This window comes from Syngnathus floridae, chromosome 1 (assembly GCF_059516105.1).
Source record: "Syngnathus floridae isolate MCC-2025c chromosome 1, RoL_Sflo_1.0, whole genome shotgun sequence".
Lineage (NCBI taxonomy): Eukaryota > Metazoa > Chordata > Actinopteri > Syngnathiformes > Syngnathidae > Syngnathus > Syngnathus floridae.
The window spans coordinates 19,714,128-19,733,931 of record NC_142413.1 but is presented as its reverse complement, the minus strand read 5'-3'; the positions used below and the strand labels follow the sequence as shown (position 1 = coordinate 19,733,931).

Below are 19,804 nucleotides of genomic sequence, written 5' to 3'. Positions count from 1 at the left end.
CACGAACTCTAAAATAGTCATTTAACATGTTTTCCATGCAAATTCTCGGCATGAATCATATTATTTTGAATCATTCTTGCAGTCGTTTCTACTTCCGGTGGAGCCCGGGGAGCGCCATTTTGTTAGCTTCCCTAGCAAAATAAAGGGGACAAGTTGGTGGTCATCTTATGTCATTGTGTTTTCGGGCTGTTGAACACCTTTCGCCGTCATGTGGTATGAAATTCTACCCGGCCTAGGCATCATGGCGGTGTGTCTGATCATTCCTGGTGTTGCCACTACACAGATCCATAAATTTACTAATGGTGGAAAGGTGAGCTGGTGGCTACTGGATGCTAGGTGCAAATGTAGCGGTAATAAAAATGTTTAAACGTATGGTTGAAAACTAATGTGTGTATTTTCACGCAGGAAAAAAGAATCGCCCGAGTTCCGTGGCAGTGGAACCTGATGGAAAGAGACAAGCGGGTGTCGGGAACAGGGCGCTACTTTGACTCCAAGGTGAACGTTCACGCCTGTCACAAGCCCGACCTTGCTCGTTAGCTGCCGATATAAACTCCAACATAATCATAACTTTATTGCTAAAGAATGCTGAGCAATATATTTTTTCTTCTACAGGGACTCGAGAACATCCACTGAGGACAAGGAAGAACGTTTGTTGTACATTCAAAAAAAAGTTTTATTGCACATTAATTTGTGTCTATTGTACTAATTAAAATGTTGATATCAACTGTCGATTGACTGGTATCTGTGTTGCTATTTAACACTATCATAGAAAAATGGAGTGCTCCTCAACTTTTGAGCCAAGGAAAATATTATACATAGCATAACCTGACAACACGCCGCCAACGAAAATAAAATATGTAGCCTAGAGCAGGGGTCCCCAGCCACCGGTTTGTGGGTCACTTGGTACCGGGCCGCCAAGCAGCACAAAAGAAAAAAAAATGTTTTATCGACAATATATCAGGTCAAGACGCTCATCCCGGTCACGTGACATGTTTCCCCAGTGGAGCCTGCAAAGCTAGCAAAAATGAGTAAGAATTTATTATAAAAAATATTTAAAAAATTGGCAATTCTCTCCCAATTACATCCGTCGGTTCAGGTCAAGACGCTCGTCTCAGTCACATGATATGTCACCTCAGTCGAGCCCGCGAAGCAAGCAAATATGAGCAAGAAACACAGATGTTTGGAAAGCTTCTTCGGAAAGGGTTAAAAAGCCCAATGAGGGTACGGAAGAAGAAGAGGCTACGACTTCTAACAAAAGGAAAGCTGCATTTAAAAGGACATTTCTGGAGTCCTACTTAAAATATGGATTTATCGCCACAGGTGACTGACGCGCCAAGCCTTCTCTGCATAATATGTGGCGACAGGCTAGCTAACGAGGCAATGAAGCCTTCAAAACTGCTTCGGCACATGGTGAACAAGCCTCCTGTATTAAAAGACAAACCTTAACTACTTCGGGTGTCATTGTCTCCGATTACGCCTAGATGGGACCGGCTCGTTTCTGAGAAACAACCTCAGTGCTCCCACTAATTCAACGTAATGGTGAGTTTTATTTTATGTAGTTTATACTTGTTTTTGTGCCAGTCGTATCATTCTATTTCATCGTATTTATATATTGATTATAAATGTATTATTTATTTATATAAAGGTCGGTCCGCGAAAATATTTCTGACATGTAACCGGTCCGTGGCGCAGAAAAGGTTATCAGCATTCAGAAAAGCATATCAGCATTATTAGTTGCAAAGGTCATTTTACTAGTTGATTTGCAACTTGAACAATAGCAAACGAAAACAAATTGATGTATCTTGCAAAAAAATGGTGGTATTTACATAATCGCATTCAAACGCGCTCGAAGTGGAGCTGTTTGTATCATGGCTTTTCCTCTTTCCCTTTGGTCTTCCTGTAGACCATCTCTTTGAAGCTGGAGAGGATCTTGCTCTCCCTTTTCCGTCTTTCCTCTTGATTGAAAGAGGCCAGCGCTCTTTTCTCGTCCGCACTGTAGATCTGGTTTTCCTTTCGCAGACGCACGGCCTCCATGCGGCGATGTCTGCAGGGGGTGACAGTCATATCATTTGAGTCCAACCCAAGGCAAATGGCAGAAATCATGAACGGAAAGAAACGTATGAAGACAACTACGTACCTGCTGCCGCTCATGACGTAGCCTGATTTTTCAAAGTCTGCAATCTCGTTGCTTGTCAGGCCAATTTCTCCTCTCCTTGGAATACGTTTTCCGGCTTTAACATATTCCGCCATGGCCGCACCTTCACCTGGCAGCAGCGCATGACCGAAACTGCGAGACAAAATGATACAGGTTAAATACTTTGTTGAAGCATAACTGTGAAGCATTCTTTGGTTCTTAGATGTAGACTTTTGTATTGTTTGAGGTGATGCAATGATATTTGCTTGCCGAAAATGACGTTATACAATAGTCTCAAATGTAACTTCAGTTGACTTTTTTCCCCTCTACTCACTCTAAAGGTCTCTCATCCTGAGACAGGAGCGTGAGCGGCGCTTCAGGTCCCACCAGGTTATCTTCGGCGGAGCCTTTCTCAACCCACATCACCTCGCCAGCGTCTTCGTCCTCTTCCTCAGACTCACTGCTGCTAGAGTCGCTCGACGACTTTCGGCTTTTTCTCGCCTTCTTTTTCTTGGACTTCTTGGACCTGAGAGCAAATGTGGTCTTGTTTCAGTAGCTTTCTTTGCAGAGGAAAACAATTGCTGCAGTAATACATACTTCTTGCTCTTCTTTTTCTTATTCTTCTTTTTCTTTACTCCGTCCTCTGGGAAAATTTTTGAGTTTAACACGTGTGGTAGAAACGTTAAATAGTGCATTAAAATGTAACTTACCATCTGCGTCGGACTCCATACCGCTGTCTGACTGCTTCTTATGCTTTTTCTTCTTGGACTTCTTCTTTTTCTTCCTCTTTTCATCTACAAACACATGGGAGCAATACCATTTAAAAAAGACACCGTGCCTTTTCCGTCACAATTTGAAGCACTGGAAACATGGCACAGAAGCTCCATTTTGAGTTGGCAAGTATTGTACATGAATTTTTTAATATATATAATAAATGTGTGTGTGGGCTCCACAAGTACCTCCCGAGTTTGATGCCGAGCTGACATTATTCCCGTCATCTTCAACTGGTGTGAATTCATCAGAGCTGGTGGAGAAAAACAAAATTGATGTTAAACTTTCTGTGACTGAATAAACTTGCGACTCAATGAAAGGCATTTTATGATGAAGGCAACCCTTATCTGACTTACTCTTCTTCTTTCACCCTCGGCGAATATCCCCAAACTTCGGGACAACCTTGCTCGCCGATCCTCTCTCGCTCCTTCAGCCGCCTGCGACAAACAAGCACACGCCACACTCAACTGCTTGAGTTCACCAGCTTACAATCTAAAAGGGGCCATTGGTTAGTCTGGCCATGTTTGGTTTCAATGTTGCAAACGGCTTAAAGCCATTCGCACACCAGATGACGTGACCAAATAATGAATAATAATGAAATATGAATAATAATGAAAATGAAAAACATGTTACCGACCGCGGTCACGGCAAAATAAACACTGTCGTATTTATTTACTTTCTACGTCATCCATTTTATTGGCATTAAAATGTGTTTACTACTTTATCAAGACCTTAGCTCATTACTGCCACCTGCAGGCGAAAATAACAGAACGTAGACGTTGGCTAACATTTTGTTCAGTGTCTATTCCAAGTGCTAAAATGATTATATTACAATGGAAAATAAGTATATACCTTGCCATGAATTCTTCTTGTCTCTGTCTTTGGGCATCGTCTCTCTGTTGGTCGTGGTAAAAATCGTCTCTGGAGCCATACCGCCACGAAGTGTCTCTCTGCTCGGACCAGCGGTTGTGACTTTGGCTGCCGCTGGAGTACCGTTCTCGCGATCGGGACCGACTACGGTGGGGGCTTCCGATTCGGAACCGCTTAATGGTCCTCGCCTCCCTAAGTCGGTGCTCCCGTTCCTGTCGCTCACGCTCCCTGTCACGAGGCCTCGGTAGTTTGGGCCCGAAGCTGCCCGGAGATATGCTCCTCTCCCGGCTGGTGGAACGAGAGCGGGTTCGAACGTGCCGGGGACTCCGAGAGGCCGAACGGCTGAAATGTGGCATGACTGAAGCCAATTAACCTCAGCGGAGAAGGGGGATCCGGTATTATGTATTAGAAAAGGGAAAACACTTTTGCTAAACCAAGTACGATTTAGTCAACAACCCAGGCTCCGTATAGATTTCCTTTTCCTTCTCCTCCTCTTCCTCCTTCTTCTTCGTTGTGTATTTCCGTTTCCGAATATTAGACTCCGCCTATGTAGACGCCGAATTGGGTAGACTGCCCAGTAGCTTGTAATACGTTAGTGCCTCCGCCGTATTGTATGTGTCAGCTCAGCCTGCAAAGTATCCAAGTATCTATCTATCCATCCATCCATATTATTATATCTCCATCTTGAAGATGAGAAAGTATCTGTAAAGTATATACTTCACAGTTTAAGATGAGAAAAAATATCTCTATTTCATATTCCAAAGTGTGCCTCAAACATTGAGAGACTCGCGTCAAAAAGATAATTCAGTATTTTGCATTTAAATTGCAAACTAACTGTGGACATAAACAGTGAATCGTTTGAACATATAAGGTGTGGGATACAAAGAATGTGGTAAGAATGAAAAAAAATCATTAGACAGACTCCTACTTTTGAAACAGTGAAGAGATTACGTATTATTCAAATTGGCAGTCATTGTAGGACGTGCCGAGAGGCTTGATAAACTTGAATGTAAAGCCGTGAGCCCATCAAATATGGCGGCCACGTAGACGTTCTATTCAGCTCTAAACACCATTTACATGTGTAGACCTATGTTTCGAGACTGCCACACAAACAGACGTAAAATACTTAGCTCAGTTTGTCTAGCAACTGTTACTCAAAACAGCACAAATGCATGGTCCAAACATTATTTCATTCACTTAGTAAACCAATACTGCTACATGAGCACAACCCGTGCTCCTTACAAACAAAAAATGTGAATGATGATCCACAACTACTTTGAAACAACTATTGTACTAAAGTTTTCAGGCTGCGGCACTTTCGTCACTTCTCATTTTGGTAGTTCATACAACCCGGAAGTTGTTTCATGTTGCTTTACGTCTGGAGTTGGGCTGCGTTATCATGCATTAAAGATATGTGACTGAATGCTCAATTAAAACATTATTTCGAAATGAACGTTTTAATGTCACGCAGTGGCGACTCCTCGTGGCTGGTGTGACAATCACGCGACGACGCAGCTCTCCTCATTTGGCAGGTGAAGCCCCTCCGCTTTTTGCCATTGTGTAGCCAAGCGGCTAACGCATTAGCTACGAACGCTATTCTTTATGCGGCCGGGAAGCGCACCAGGTGCAGGTAAACTGACCAGTTTTCAATATTTATACAGTCATGAGGTTACACTTCCCAGTCGGAAGTAGAAACTGTTGTGCATTTCTGCAAGGTAATGCGTTAGCGAGCTGTCATAATTTAGGCCCTCGCTTCCCTATTGTTCATAACAGGACGAGAAAACTGCCTAATTACATATTTTAGCAAGTAAGCAATTCACAACAAGAGCCTTAATCTATCTGTGGCACTTAAAGATATCAAATTAGTCTTCTAAAGTAACTCTAGATGCTCTTACTTGGCAAAAGGAAAACTAGCAACTGTCAATCCTCGTCATTTATGTGACGTGAGTGATAGCTTGCAATTTTACCACTTGGGATGTAAACGTTGAAATTTCATGCAGGAAGTTCACCTCAAATCTGTTTGCCCAAAAACAGTGACTCAAGATGAATGTTCATTCAAAGAAGTAATGACAATTCTGATAAAGGTAATAGAAAGATAACCGAATTGCCACTGAAGAATTTTCATTATACAACTGGTGTTCTTAACATATTACAGAAAATTAACTTTTTAATTTCAAACCAATGGGTCTCTGCGGTCCCTGGCAACCCATCAAATGTTAAATAACCAAGTAAATCTGTTGATATTTCCCTGAAAATGTATCTTAAAAGGAAGCCATTCTAAACTTTAGCATCACTGTTTGGAAACAGTGGAACTATTCAACATGATAACTGCCTCTGACACTTCGTTTCTCTGCCATTGAAATCCATTTATTTGTGAAAAGGTCGATGTCATGCGCCGCAGTATTGCTACATTAATTGGTATATGTATTTTAGTGGCTCGTGATGAGATGTTGCTTCTACGAAAGGACACTTAGAAAATTGCTTCTTAAAGGCGCTCACTTGTTTTCTATCCACTCCCTTGGTCCTGCTTCTACAAGTAGAAGAAAATAGCGTTTTAATAATATTTAAACATTGTTTGACACATTCTAAGCATATTTGTTGCAATGGCGTGCAATATCGGCAAGCCTGTGTTGCGTGTTTGTGTTTGGGCGAGAGGTGTGGCAAGCTCCTCTACGTGTGCTCATTTTTTCTAACCATTCTTGTGGCTTTGAGTAAGTGAGTGAGAAGTAGCTTTAATGACTTTTTCCCCCACATCCAAGGATGTTACAGTGACTAAACATATATACCTTATTAAAAATATGGATGTGACCTTAAGACATGCAACTGAGTTGAAGTATTGTAAAATGGTGGCCTTCTGAGATGGATGAAAACAGGTGAAACAAAAATAATATCTCTCCTCTAATACACAATTGTTCTTGTTTTCCTTTACCCTCCTGCAGAAATGCCGACTCTCAAGCTGATTTCTGCGACTGACACGCAGTATTCATCCGCGTTGCTGAATTCGATGAACGAGCAGCGCAATTCTGGATTGTTTTGCGATGTTACTATCATTGTGCAAGACAAAAAGTTCCGCGCCCACAAAAACATCCTCTCTGCGTCAAGTACATATTTCCACCAGCTCTTTATTGTCACCGGGCAAGTGATTGAACTCAACTTCCTCCGAGCAGAGATCTTCGAGTATATCATCAATTTTATTTACAGCTCCAAGATCGTACAAATTCGTTCAGACATGCTGGAGGAGCTCATGAACGCCGGGCACACGCTCGGGGTGAAGTTCCTCACCAACCTGGCGACACCGCTATCCCAAGTCCCTGGTTTGTCAAGGGAAGAAACCCCCCGAACACCATCCGAAATGAATATGCCCATCATCTCGGAGTCCTTCTCCATATCTGCGGAGGAGTTCAGACAGTCGAGCAACGCCGTGGATAAAAGCGGGGACTCAGATGACGATGTCATGTTCGTCTCGGAGACAGATGCCAGATCGCGAGCTGCCAGTCGGGAAGCTTCAGGGGATGTCATTTATGTTGACTCGATGGATTCAGGTAAAGAGGAAAAGGCGCAAAGCAAAGAATCCGAGACCACAACGTCGAAAGGAGCAGCGCCCGCGGGAACGCAAGAAATAAAGCTTCCTGACAGAAGTCCTCTGCACAGTCCGGACAGCAGCTCCAACAACCTCAATTCGCCCGCCAGAGTTCCCTCCGGAAGTACTCACGCCACGCCACCACTGGCCAAGACCGGCAGTTTCAGCCCTGAGCTGCCCAGTGCTTCTCAGCCGTCCTCTAACGGCAACGTGATGGAAAACACCGACATATTGGGTGTCCACAAAAAGCAAATTTCTTCACCGCAGCAAGGGGATTTCAAAATCAGGCTGTTGGACATCTCAGACAGCCCCCTAGGTCAAAGAAATGTCCTCACACCCGCGATCGCAACGAAAAAGACGGTCACGCTCAACGCAGCCACGGAAATTGACTCAATTTCCCCAGATTGTAAAGTTTACGCCAACATAGGGGAGAACACCTATGACATTGTACCGGTTAAGGAAGATCCAGGCGAAGGCGGCTCCAAATCCACCAAAGCGAAGAGATCCATACCGCAAATCCCTGACAATCTCAAGCTCTCTCCTAACAAGAAAAAGTCTAAATCCGAGTCCGAGGACCACTACGAGCTGGTGATGGACGGCAAGACGTTCTACGTATGCACCGTGTGCAAGCGTCCTTACGTGTGTCGGACCAGCCTCCGGCGCCACTTCAACACGCACTCGTGGGAAAGGAAGTACCCGTGCCGCTACTGCGATAAAGTCTTCGCCCTGGCCGAGTACAGGACTAAACATGAAATCCAGCACACGGGCGAGCGGCGCTACCAGTGCCTGATGTGCCACGGCACTTTCCTCAATTACCAGCTGCTCTCCAATCACTGCAAGCAAGTCCATAACGTGGACCCCAGCGGGAAGAAGGCCAAGGACGGCGAGGACAACATTTACCGCCTGCTGCCCTGCAAGACGATGCAGATGAAGCCCAACTCGTGGAGCACGGACCGGCCGGGGGTGTCGATCATCAGCGAGGATGGCACCATGCGCCATGTGGCTCCCGGTCAGGAGGGTGTGCGTCCGCCCGCCCAGGGCCAGACTTTGAACTGGGACGACATTTTTGACTTTGATGAGCAGATGATGATGAACCGGGCCGGGCCGCCCGTGAACATTGGCGCTCCCGAAGGCAAGTCGGAGTTCAACTTTAACATTCCGGAGACGTACTGAGCCACGCTGGGCCATGCCATCACTCGTGCCTTTTTGGAGGCCCCCCCCGCTTTGACTTCCACTCCTCTGCGGAGCTTTCTTTTCTCCACGGTGGTCTGGATGAGTGAATGTTCACACGTGATTGCACCACATGTTGTTTTATTCTGCATCCAGAACCCTGTTAACCTGTATTTTAACAATGTCTTTTAGTTTCTCCATACAGTGTTGAGCAAATTATTTCCTACAGCATTGTTTCACAACATTTATTAAGTAAAGACATATGTATTTTACATTAGAAAATTGTCACAAAAAGTATATATGTTTAAAAAAAAAAGTATGACCTCATCACAATTGACTTAAAATGTACTTGGTGTGAAATCTGGGCCAGCAAGTTGAACACAAAGCTGTTTTTCTGGTGTGTGAGTGGAAACAGAAGAAGACAGATTAATTGTGCTATCTCATGGAAGAGTGCTTAATTGTTGTGCTTTTCACTGTATGACTTTTGGATAGAACGATGAAAGCACATTATTCATAGTAAAGAATCATTTTCTGACCCCTTAACTGAAATTAGATCAAGCCTTTAACTACATTTTTTTTTTTTTTATCTTTTATCAGTTAAGTTTGAGCAGACCAGAAATTCTGCTACAATCACTCGACATTCCCACAATGACATCGCTCATCTTTGCACAAGACAGTATCCTGATATGTACTATATATTTTTATTATTTTTCATAGCAAGCCCGCACATGGGTATCATTTGAAGGTATTTCAAGTTGACTTTGGCAGTTTAAACCTTTTTGTTTCCCGAGCCCACGTGCTTTGTAAGAGTCTATGCTTAGATTATTGATGAAAAGTTAGCACTTAGTATTTAATCATTGAGGAGGGCTTGTTTTGTTACTCTTAGTTTGGGCGCTTTCATTGACTTTTCACTGTGAGTGTAGTGGTTAGTAAACAGGTAGCGCTGGCAGGGATATTCTTTGTCATCTCTACGACAATGAACAGATTAACGTGCGTGCGTGCGCGTTTGTGTGTACTTTTGTGTAATGTCCTTTTTGTAGAACCATGCTTGCTTTTCTTGTATTAATGGTTGTTGCTGTATTAAAAATGTTCCTCTCATCATTATGATGGAAATTGGATGACAATAAATTATTCTTTTACTGTTTTAATTGAATTTGTTCTGTGATGCTGGTTGACTTCCTCATTTCAAAAACAATTTTCCCATGAGAAATCATGTAAAGTGAATTCAATCATTTAAGTGTGCATCCCAAAAGATCAACTGTGCAGCTAAATATTCTCAACACATACCAGTATAAATATACGGGAACCTCAGTGAATTAAAACAAAAAGTAAAACCACTTGACCTTTGACGAGGCTTGACAGGTGGCTGTTTGTCGAGTGATATTGTCACAGAGTGGCATTTTATTAACTAATGCAAATGAGCTTCAATTACTAATGTTAAGAGAAGGGGTGACCAGAAAATCTCTCCAGAATGAAAGATATTATAAAAAGAAGTCATGTTATTTTTTTGTCTCCTTGTGGTCATCAAGTTAGGCTGCATTCTTGTATTTCATGTACCCTGTTGGTCAAAATTGTTACATGTAAAATGTGCTGTAAACTTTTTAGAAAGAAATATGTTTAGTTCAAGTTTGAAGAAAATCTGAGAGGTGAAGGAAAATGTCTTGGTTGCTTTGGAATCATCCTTTTGTTCAATAAACCCCTACAAAATGGCTACTCAAGAAAAGATATAATGTGTATTGTGGTTTATTGAAACATTCTAAAATGCAGACTCAGCAAATCGACAGGTTTTAGTATGGAAGACAGCCACTGTCACAGATTCCAACTTGTGGAAGGCACTAAATATTTATGGAGATGGACAAAAAAAACAAGTCTTAAAACTACATATCCATCATTTTGTCATGTCTACAGATTTGACCATTCATTTGCTTTTGAAATAGATGTGTTAAATTGTAGCCTATATGGCTGTATTTATAGACGTCATGGTCAACCTGTAAGTATTGTGTAGGACTTGAGGTCCAGCATGAAAGTTGAGTGACAGTTGTCGCAGGCAGATTAGAGTAACAGAAATATCAAATGTGTCAATGCAAAACAAACTTTAATAGCAAGACAGAAAAAAGTGCAACTCAGCAGCCCTGAGAAACTGGTTTTCAAACAATGAACACATCAGATGAGATTTTCAAGGTCTAGATTTAACTCTGTTTCTTACTTGTTCTCACCCTTCCATGCGTTTCTTCATCTCCTTTCTGCAAGCTTCACGCCGACTGCTCCAGCATCTCATTTGTTGTTGGTGACTAATTACAAAAAAAGGAGGTACTGTTTGGAGTCTTGAGCTTCTGGCGGGAAGCATCAAGTGACAATACAATAACCAGAGTTTGAAATGTCATAACATCCCGCCAAAGACTTTAGGACAAGATCAGAGTCCATGTTTAAATACAGCTTACCTGTACGGCATAATACTGCTGCCTGTACACCACAAGCATGTGGTACCTTCTATCTGGTAACTCATAAGCTATCGGACCTGTCAATCAGCAGTCCCCAACCACCAGGACGCAGAACAATACCCAGTCTATAGGTTATCTGGTCTCCTGTGTGGCACGGAAACGGAAATATTTTATTGATCATCACTGGACCTGAGTAACACACTTTGGGTGATGGGACCAGCTTGTTGAAAAGAATCAAACGCTTGGTGGCTCCCATTGCATTTTAACTTTATAGTCATTTGTCGTATGCCAGTCCATCAAAATGTTGACAAATTTGTGTGAAACTGGTCCCAGGAGAAAAACAGAAGTTGGGGAGCGCTGTTCTAAACCACAAAGGATTTGTAACTTTGTCACATCAAGAATATCTCCCCAAAAAACATGGAGGATCGTAGCATGTATTTAGCAGAAAGCTGAAAAGATAACAGAATTGCTGCAGTGTTTGAAGACTGTTTGCTTTAAGGCAGAACGATTGTAAACAGATTGCCTCTTCCTGGATTTGCTGGAATGGTCCAGGGCAAGCTTGCAAGCAGTGCCCAGACTACCTTTTTGCTCCCTTTAAGTGGCTCTCAACTCAAAAGTTAGCATCCACCAGGGCCGCCCTCCTGCTCAGGTTCCACACTTTGGTCCTTTGGGGAGGCCCCGGAGATGACGTTTGAGCCCTTTTAGGGGCTGTATGGTGGCGGCTTGTCGTCCGGATGGTTGTGAGGTGGAGAGTAGCGCGGGGGCACCATGGTGGGCCACAGGTGACTGGCTCCAGATTGAGAGTCATCTGACAGGCCAGAGGAGTCAGCAAACATATAGGAACCCTGACAGAATAGGACAAATAAAAGATTTTAAGTAGAGACGGGCATGTATCATCATGAGCCGACACCTGCCTTAGTATTTCAAGGTATCGCAAAGACTACCGATACCAGTAACCGATATCAGTCACTGGCGCCCTCTTGTGGCCATTCTACTATCATGAGATTAATAGCATATACACTACCATTCAAAAGTTTGGGGTCATTTAGAAATGTCCTTGTTTCTAAAATAAAATCGCTATTTTTTCAATGAAGACAACATGAAATTAATCAGGAATACACTCTTCACATTGTTAATGTGGTAAATAACTATTCAAGCTACAAACGTCAGATTTTTAATGGAATATCTACGTAAGTGTTTAAAGACCCATTTCCAGCAATCATCCCTCCAGTATTCTAATGGTCCATTATGTTTGCTAATTTTGTTAGAAGGCTAATGGATGATTTGAAAACACTTGTGCAAGCAATTATGTTAGTTTTCATGGAAAACACTTAACACTTAATATAAAAACAAACTTTTGAAAGGTAGTGTATGTAGTATGTCCAAGTGAACTGCATCCATAAAAATACTACACTAACCTGTTGCCTTGTTGGATATTTTTCCTGGGGATTGGTTATATTTTACCGTTAATCCATGTCATTTATATTATTTCTTAAAAAAAAGAAATCAATATTTATCAATATTGGCTGACATGAAATACAATTTCAGCTGTATCACTCAGCCTAGTTTTCCAACTTTATAATGTACCTCTGCTTATGTGAATGCTTGACAGTTAACATCCATTATTTAACACACGGATCATCAGTACACTAATAAGTGAAGGGTCCTACATTAAAAATGTGCTGTAAGTGACATCACAAAAAGCCACGATGCACCAAATATACCCGCAATATTTGTTTTCATAAAAACCCGCAATTCACCGAGGCCGCAATAGGTGAAGCGCAAAATGGCGAGGGATCGCTGTACACAGTACCGTGTACGTTACCTGTGCGTCATAAGCTGTGTATGGCGGCAGGCAGGGGGCAGTGTTGCGGTAGGCATTAGAATTAGTGCGTTGAGGAGCGTCAGAGGAGACTGAGGCTGTGATGACCTCCGGTTCCGATGTACTTTCTGATGTTTGCGCCGGTGTCTGACACAGAGAAACGTTAATCGTGTTTCGCACCGCGTATGCTCACAAAAGCCTTAAACGTCTTCCTATCCCACCATGTCTTTGAAACCGCCCAGGACAGCAGCAGTGATGATGCCCAGGAAGAGAGCCACGATATTGAGGATGGTGGCCGACCATAGCAGGTGATAGAGGTGCACCACGTCTTTGCAGCTCTTCACGTCTGTGTACTCGTGGTAGCCGCCCACCACCTCTACGCGGCTAATACAGAGAAGAGCGTAAACAGTAGTCAGGCGTCTAAAGTTTAACTTTGGGTGTCAATCAAGTCAGATGAAGCCTCGAGGAGGCTGCTGGCACACAGACACCAACAGACACAAAGAGCGCATGCAAGGGGGAAAACATACAGCTCTAAAATGGAGTTATTGTCATTTTAAAGACAGCCATGGAAAAAAAAGCAACCTACTTCCAAATCATGGATGGTTTCTTAAACCTTTTCGAACCATCTCTATTCTGAAGTCCCATTGGATGATGCTCTCTGAAACAAACGTTAAAAGAAAAAAGAAACATTCGTTTTCTGGTAGCTATTAAAAGTATGAGGTTCTGTATGGGCCAAAGATAATATTTATATTAATGACGATATTTGTTGTCTTTGTGAGAGTTTTTTGGTTAAGGGAGAGGATTTTTGTATGATTACGCTTTTTGATGACTGAGAATTTTTTTGTGCTCATGTGAGAATTTCATTGTCTGTGTGAGCGTTTCTTTTTTGTTGTGTATGTGAGTGGTAAATATAATTTTTGGCCCAACATCAAAGTGTTCCCATACAACTGCCAGAAATCACGGCAAGCGTCTCGAAAGCAGACAGCTCGCTTCCAAGATCGTCCCGTCATTCGACCGCCTGCTCGTACTCACTTGCCACAGTTGTACAGCTCGCAGCAGTAACACGTTTTGCTTCTCACGCGCAGGTTGCAGGATGTGCGAGATGACGTCTGGCAGGGCACCTGAGGATTGTAACACATAACGTCACGTTTTTTATTTAACCTTGAATGTATGGCGGGAATCTCTTACGTCTCGCTCGGACGCAGTCTTAGTGGAGTAGTTACAGCGTCCTGCATACAGAGGCCTCAGGTCCTGCAATGCAATAAGCACTATTTTATTTCCTTTCGCCACACGATGTGTGTCTAGGGTGTTGCTACTTCTTTTTTTTTTTGCAGTCACTCAAAGCATGGTCATATTTTTCCATTACCACCTAATTAATGAATCACTTACAGAAGCGACATCAAGAAGCTCTTCTCGCTTGATGCCCACTCAGAGTTTATTGTCAGAGTGCATTAGTGGTTACTTAATGTTTGATATGAGGTGCATGACAGAGAATTGCTCTCACTACCACTCAGCAAGCTACTCATAGCCATATATGTTTCATTTCGTTATGATTTATTAAACTTTGATGTGCTGGCATTGATTAATATGTGTGTTAAGCACAGTTATGATCATAAAATTACGTTGGTGGAAAGAATTCGCAAGAAATGCACCTTTTCTAAGAGAGCAAATTAACAGGCAAAACACATTTATTCTGTTATTAATGGGTTAGTCAAATTATTCTATAAGCCATCTCAGAATTGCACAATTATTAAACAAAGCATAGCAATCAGGGCTGTCATGATCGAATTTTTTTGGAATCTGTTATTCTATCGATTATTCAATCACCAATTTTGTTTAGTTTGTGGTATTAGAGATTAAAAGACAACTAAACAACTGGTAAACAATATCACACAAGAAGGATTGATGGTCATTATTTTCCAAAGTAAAAGTATCTGTTTCCAAATGTTTTATTTTAAATAAAGATAAATCAATCTGCTTTTATGAAGGACTAGAGAAATTATAGAATGTTTACTTTTGAGGGCCTCAAATCAGAAGATAAGGTCAATCTTTAGTAGAAAAAAATCTGACTAAACTGACTGATTATCAAAATAGTACGAGGCAATCAATTTGATAATCGATTTGTTGTCAATTAATCGATTTATTTTGACACTTCTGATAGCAATAGAAAATGCAATGTTCAGTCATTTATAATATTTACCCCACCCCCAAACCCCCAAACTGTTTCACAAATTCTGCCAGGGAATGTAAACTTATGAGCACAACTGTGTATCAGCTTTGCTTTTGTCAGAACCTTTAGTTATACTCACAATGTGCCTGGCAGCAAAAACTCCATCTACAATAGCACAGCAGAATGCAGCCACCACTCCAAAGCTGATGAAGACAATAGAAGCCACTAACTGGAAAAAGAGCACACAGCACAGCGCACAATCAGCTTCATGCAGTGCTCACAATCATAAATATAAGGATGCGTATTGAATTAGTACTTCTTTTTGCACTGCAATTGATTATTATTTCAATGATTGATTAATCTGTCATCCATTTAGGTGACTAATCAATGAATCAAATAATGAAAACAAGTTTTTATTTTCATCACTACACACAAAACATGGACATTATTTCCAAATTGACAGTGCTTAAAATCCACAAATAAATTACCATTGTCTAGTAACTCCAAATTGGCTAAAAAGGCAGAACCATTCTTTGGCGTTTAATATTTGTTGACTGTAAAGGGAATTCTATGATGATGCCAATTAATGCAATAAATGGCATCAGCATAAATCATCAGCAACAAGATCTAAAGGGTATGAACAAGTGGTCAGCCATGTGGCGTAAGCCATCACGGCACCCGCCGCCCAAACTCTGCTGCGTTGTTGGAAAAGGTGTCACGGGCCAAAGTCATTTGTCACGTCAACTCTGACAGCCTCCCACTGCAGTTCCCCTCCCCGCATTCCAGCGTGGACATCTGGCCTGCTCCTCTTACAGTCTGCATCTATTTCTGGATGCGGATTACTTTGCTTGGGTACACAGCGGCGCAACCTCTGCAAGTCCGACTTGGCTCTGCTGCAATGTTGTGTCATTGCACTGGCACAAACATCGAGCTGCTCTCAGAGAACAGGGACGAGTGCCCTGGCACTGTCCAGGCGAGGTGACCCCACCGTCACAATGCTTACCATCTGCCTCTTGTTCTCAATCAAATTGGAGCCAATGATTCCCAGGAAAGAGCCGAAGCCCAGCTGGAATGAAAGACAGCAGGTGTTAGGAACTGAGTTGTTGAGTGTTTTTAATTTGTGATATTTTTGTTTTTATTTTGTTTTGTCTTTTGTTGCATTAATATTTTAACAGATCAGCATAGAAAACAGAGAATGAGAGTTACAATGTGTCTGTAGTCTGCTTGTAGTGTAGTATTCCTTTCAATGAGTCAAAATGCTAGATATGGAGAAAACAAATAAATGACAAAGAGTCTCACTCAGCCTCTAACAACAGTGATGCTGAATAATGAATGCTGGAATTGTGGGTGGGAAGCGCTCGCTTACTGTGGCTGTGTGTGTGTTTATGTCTGTTCCATGCACGCTCACAATGAGTCCTGGGTAGTAGCCGCCCACTGTGATGTTTTGCGTCCTGGTCGTCGCCGCCAAGCCAAAAATGAGGATAAGCATTGACACGATGAGCAGCATCACAGTGACAATGATGGATTTCCTTTTCCTCCTTTTAAACGAACCTAGAACACAGCAAACAGACACCTTCGGAAACTGGCAGTAAATGAAAAACGTCAGCTAACTAAATGTCATCATTTAGTCTCTGTAAAAGTCTACCACAGGCATCCTGAGTCACTGACAGGCAGAAAAATGAAATCCTCTTCCACTATATGACAGAAGGTGCAATTAACCTGTTGCCATTTATACACTACAAGTGACAAAACGCACACAAATGCTCTTGTGTTAAGATACCGTGGATAATAATTCCTAATGGTTTGGAAATCAATTGAAACGTGTGACAGGAAGAGGGCGGAAAGCGAAGATGAAATAAGACCTCAGCTACCATCTTGGGCCATCTTGTGTCAGATTGCACTCTAAATCAATAAGGATCATTTACATTATATTTTGATACAGTAATTCTTGAAAGACTCTGGGTTGAGAATAGCTTCAAGCAATAGCAAATATGGACCAAGTGCACCAACAGTCTTGAGTTGGTTGTGTGGCTTTGGTGGGACTACAACATACTTTTTTGGTCATATGGGACAAATACATACCAGACAAATGTAGTGCATTGCAGATTTTAAAAGTTTTCATGTGACACTTGAAGGTTAACACTTAGTAGCTTGATGATGATGATGATGATGATGATGATGATGATGATGATGATAATGATGATGATGATAGAACTTTATTTATCCCACAGCGGGGAAATTTACTTGTCACAGCAGCGTACAAGAGTGCAAGAATACAAGAGACAAGTGCCAAACTTATTTAAGAATTTTTCACACACCGTCTTTGGAACTGGGGTTTGTAGTTTGCTTCAATGTCCCTATAATTAGTTGGCAACCATTTCAGGGCGTACTTCACCTCTTGCCCCTGGTCAGCTTGGATGGGCTCCAGTTCACTTCATACTAATGACTACAAGTAGTTTACAAAATGGATGGATGGGATCATAACTGGTTTACTTATTATCACAGTATTGACTGATAAAAGCATATACTTGAGACTATAAATCTGTAGGGGAAAAGTTCACCAATTTCATTTGAGACCATCATACCATGTTGACATCATACTTAATACATCATAAGTTGACATGCATGCTGACAGACGCATTTATAATAAACAGTGCAAAAATTCAATTTTTAAACTTGGCCTAACTGTCATCTCAACAACAATGATTTACCCCCTCACTGTTTTGACCACAAGATTGAGAGTGCATGTCCACAGACACTCCAAATTACCTCTGTATTTTGTCACATCACTCTCCATTGCCACAATTACCAACCACAAAGCAATTAGCCTGATAGCAACTCCCATGAGAAGCAAGTTTATTATGTCATCTACAATTAGCCAGTCCGCCTTCTTTTGTGCATAGGTGGGGTCACTCCCTGCTGCCTTTTTACAAGAATGCATTTGGATATTGGTTACAGCTCCATTCACTTTTTATAGTGTATCCATTGAGAAAAAGATTATAGGCATGAATAATTGGTCCAGTAACATCACAACCAGCCGTTCTCAGACAACTCATAACAATCGTATTTAAAAAACACAAAACCAATTTTTAAAAAAACAACAACAGAGAACATTCACATAGAAGTACTTTTCACCTTTGGGTTTTCAGACTTAGGAATTGTCATAAGACACCCCAACAAAAGACTAGATATGACTTTCCCTCCCAATTACGAGCATCATTCACAGCCACAACATTGTTGCTGTCCCATATTTTCCAGGAGCACGATCCATAAAAAAAGCATGCAAGCTGCATCGTTTATGCCGGAATAACAAGTCTTTGTCCAAAGCCCCATAAAAAAAAAAAAAAAAAATCCAAACATTAACAAAACAAGAATATTCTGAGAAAAAGATTTCATGTTGCTGTTCACCAAATCACTCTTATCTATAAATGCTAACCTACTTCAAGTGCTGCCATCAAGCCACAACGTTGCTGTCTACTATTTTGCTGATGGCTAATGGAACACGATGCCTCAAAGAAAGAAGCATATGGTGCCGCACCTGCAGTGACGTGCTGCGGCCTGGAAAAAAGCTGAAAAATATGTGATGTCACGTCAATGTATTGCTTATTATGAACGTCATCTGGAAAGCTTGCCATTCTCTAATTTAGCTCACAGACTAACCACATGTGATGTTCAGACGCACCGTTGACCTTGCACACACCTACCGATGCTGATCTCGGACAGCGTCAGCCCGCTGGACTGGAGGCTCGGCGTGGGGGGCATGTTCGGCAGCAGACGATGGATCTCGCCGCTTGTAAATCAGACCCAACGAACCAAGCTTGACGCCTCGACGTTAATCGCTGTAAATATTCGGCTTGGATGTCGGTAGTCATTGAATGGACTGATCTCCTCAAGGACCGCAGCTCCCTCCCTCAACCAAGTTCCCTCCGCCCCCGACTGAATCACTCACATCCCGGTGTCTGCTCGCGTGTCAGTCGGTCTCTGTTGTCTGGGAGTGTGGTCGCGGCAGTTTGGCTGTGTGCGCATGTCATACACATGGGAACGAAAGGGGTGAAAAAACACGAAATGGGATGAAAATTGACTTGCTACTACAAGCTCGTTTCGTAATGTCAAAAAAAACATTGTTAGTTCAATCATAAAAATCTTTTCATATTGTATTTAAGTTTAAATTTCACAAAAAAAGGCATTTAGCACCACCATACACCATTTTTGTTCAAGTAAGCTTCCATCGTTTGAACATAATTGTTCGTTTTTAAAGTATACGACAATATTACTGCAAATGCAAGTAAATTTCATAATAAAAGTCAGCAAATTGTTATATTTAATGTATTATATCACTTCATTTTCACCCCAATTGTAAACTAACCTAAAGTGGGTTGCAAACTGCATGTTCAACACTTGCCCTCATTGATTTGAAATACGATAAGGTTCAAATCACAGGTGAAAGCTTTTGAGGCTGTTTCAGAGAAAATAGAAGATACATTAAAATTATCTCATTTTGGCCGGTGGTAGGAATAAAAAGCTTCAAATGCGTTGAAGATAAAAAAAAAAAAAAAGACCACCACACGATGTTAAATAAAATACTGTTTATGTAGTTCAAGTCATTTAAGAGAGCTTTGCCTCGAAACGCCCCAGGACGGTGGTTCTTACCTCAACAACATTGTGCGACAGCAAATTGTTATGTAGCCCCATCTGCTGTCACACATATGCACTTGCATTAAAGACATGGGGTAAATCTAGATTTTCATCTGAAATCTATTGAAATTATGCAAATTGTCACCAATTTTTTTTTAGCATTTATTACATTTTTCTTATAATTATTGTGTGAAGGTCGAATTGTCATGAG

The 19,804-nt window shown here is 41.7% G+C and overlaps 4 protein-coding genes across 7 annotated transcripts; 2 read left to right on the top strand and 2 right to left on the bottom strand.

The window, feature by feature from the left end:
* The first annotated feature begins 92 nt into the window (after nucleotides 1-92).
* On the top strand, nucleotides 93-729 carry ndufa1 (NADH:ubiquinone oxidoreductase subunit A1). The gene is made up of 3 exons (XM_088384032.1): nucleotides 93-310; nucleotides 406-495; nucleotides 613-729. Exons 1-3 carry the CDS (start codon nucleotides 209-211, stop codon nucleotides 631-633), a joined length of 213 nt encoding a protein of 70 aa, XP_088240158.1. The 5' UTR covers nucleotides 93-208; the 3' UTR covers nucleotides 634-729.
* A 291-nt stretch (nucleotides 730-1,020) lies between these two features.
* On the bottom strand, nucleotides 1,021-4,308 carry nkap (NFKB activating protein). The gene is made up of 8 exons (XM_088384009.1): nucleotides 3,758-4,308; nucleotides 3,262-3,342; nucleotides 3,094-3,158; nucleotides 2,845-2,928; nucleotides 2,732-2,777; nucleotides 2,469-2,660; nucleotides 2,138-2,287; nucleotides 1,021-2,044 (listed from the first exon to the last, which is right to left on the bottom strand). The coding sequence occupies exons 1-8, from the start codon at nucleotides 4,129-4,131 to the stop codon at nucleotides 1,867-1,869; spliced, it is 1,170 nt and encodes a 389-aa protein (XP_088240135.1). The 5' UTR covers nucleotides 4,132-4,308; the 3' UTR covers nucleotides 1,021-1,866.
* An 801-nt stretch (nucleotides 4,309-5,109) lies between these two features.
* On the top strand, nucleotides 5,110-9,678 carry zbtb33 (zinc finger and BTB domain containing 33). 2 transcript variants are annotated; one of them, XM_088383998.1, is made up of 2 exons: nucleotides 5,110-5,307; nucleotides 6,715-9,678. In XM_088383998.1, the coding sequence occupies exon 2, from the start codon at nucleotides 6,717-6,719 to the stop codon at nucleotides 8,526-8,528; it is 1,812 nt and encodes a 603-aa protein (XP_088240124.1). In that variant the 5' UTR covers nucleotides 5,110-5,307; nucleotides 6,715-6,716; the 3' UTR covers nucleotides 8,529-9,678. The 2 variants fall into 2 exon arrangements, with proteins under 2 accessions (XP_088240124.1, XP_088240115.1); XM_088383989.1 differs by having other exon boundaries at nucleotides 5,110-5,405.
* Nucleotides 9,679-10,603: 925 nt separating this feature from the next.
* Nucleotides 10,604-19,361, bottom strand: tmem255a (transmembrane protein 255A). 3 transcript variants are annotated; one of them, XM_088384018.1, is made up of 11 exons: nucleotides 19,325-19,361; nucleotides 18,659-18,972; nucleotides 16,325-16,509; nucleotides 15,962-16,024; nucleotides 15,098-15,187; nucleotides 13,977-14,039; nucleotides 13,821-13,909; nucleotides 13,375-13,446; nucleotides 13,010-13,172; nucleotides 12,792-12,935; nucleotides 10,604-11,811 (listed from the first exon to the last, which is right to left on the bottom strand). In XM_088384018.1, the coding sequence occupies exons 3-11, from the start codon at nucleotides 16,463-16,465 to the stop codon at nucleotides 11,668-11,670; spliced, it is 969 nt and encodes a 322-aa protein (XP_088240144.1). In that variant the 5' UTR covers nucleotides 16,466-16,509; nucleotides 18,659-18,972; nucleotides 19,325-19,361; the 3' UTR covers nucleotides 10,604-11,667. The 3 variants fall into 3 exon arrangements, with proteins under 3 accessions (XP_088240144.1, XP_088240136.1, XP_088240137.1); XM_088384010.1 differs by having other exon boundaries at nucleotides 18,663-18,972; XM_088384011.1 differs by having other exon boundaries at nucleotides 16,367-16,509; nucleotides 18,663-18,972.
* Nucleotides 19,362-19,804: the final 443 nt, after the last annotated feature.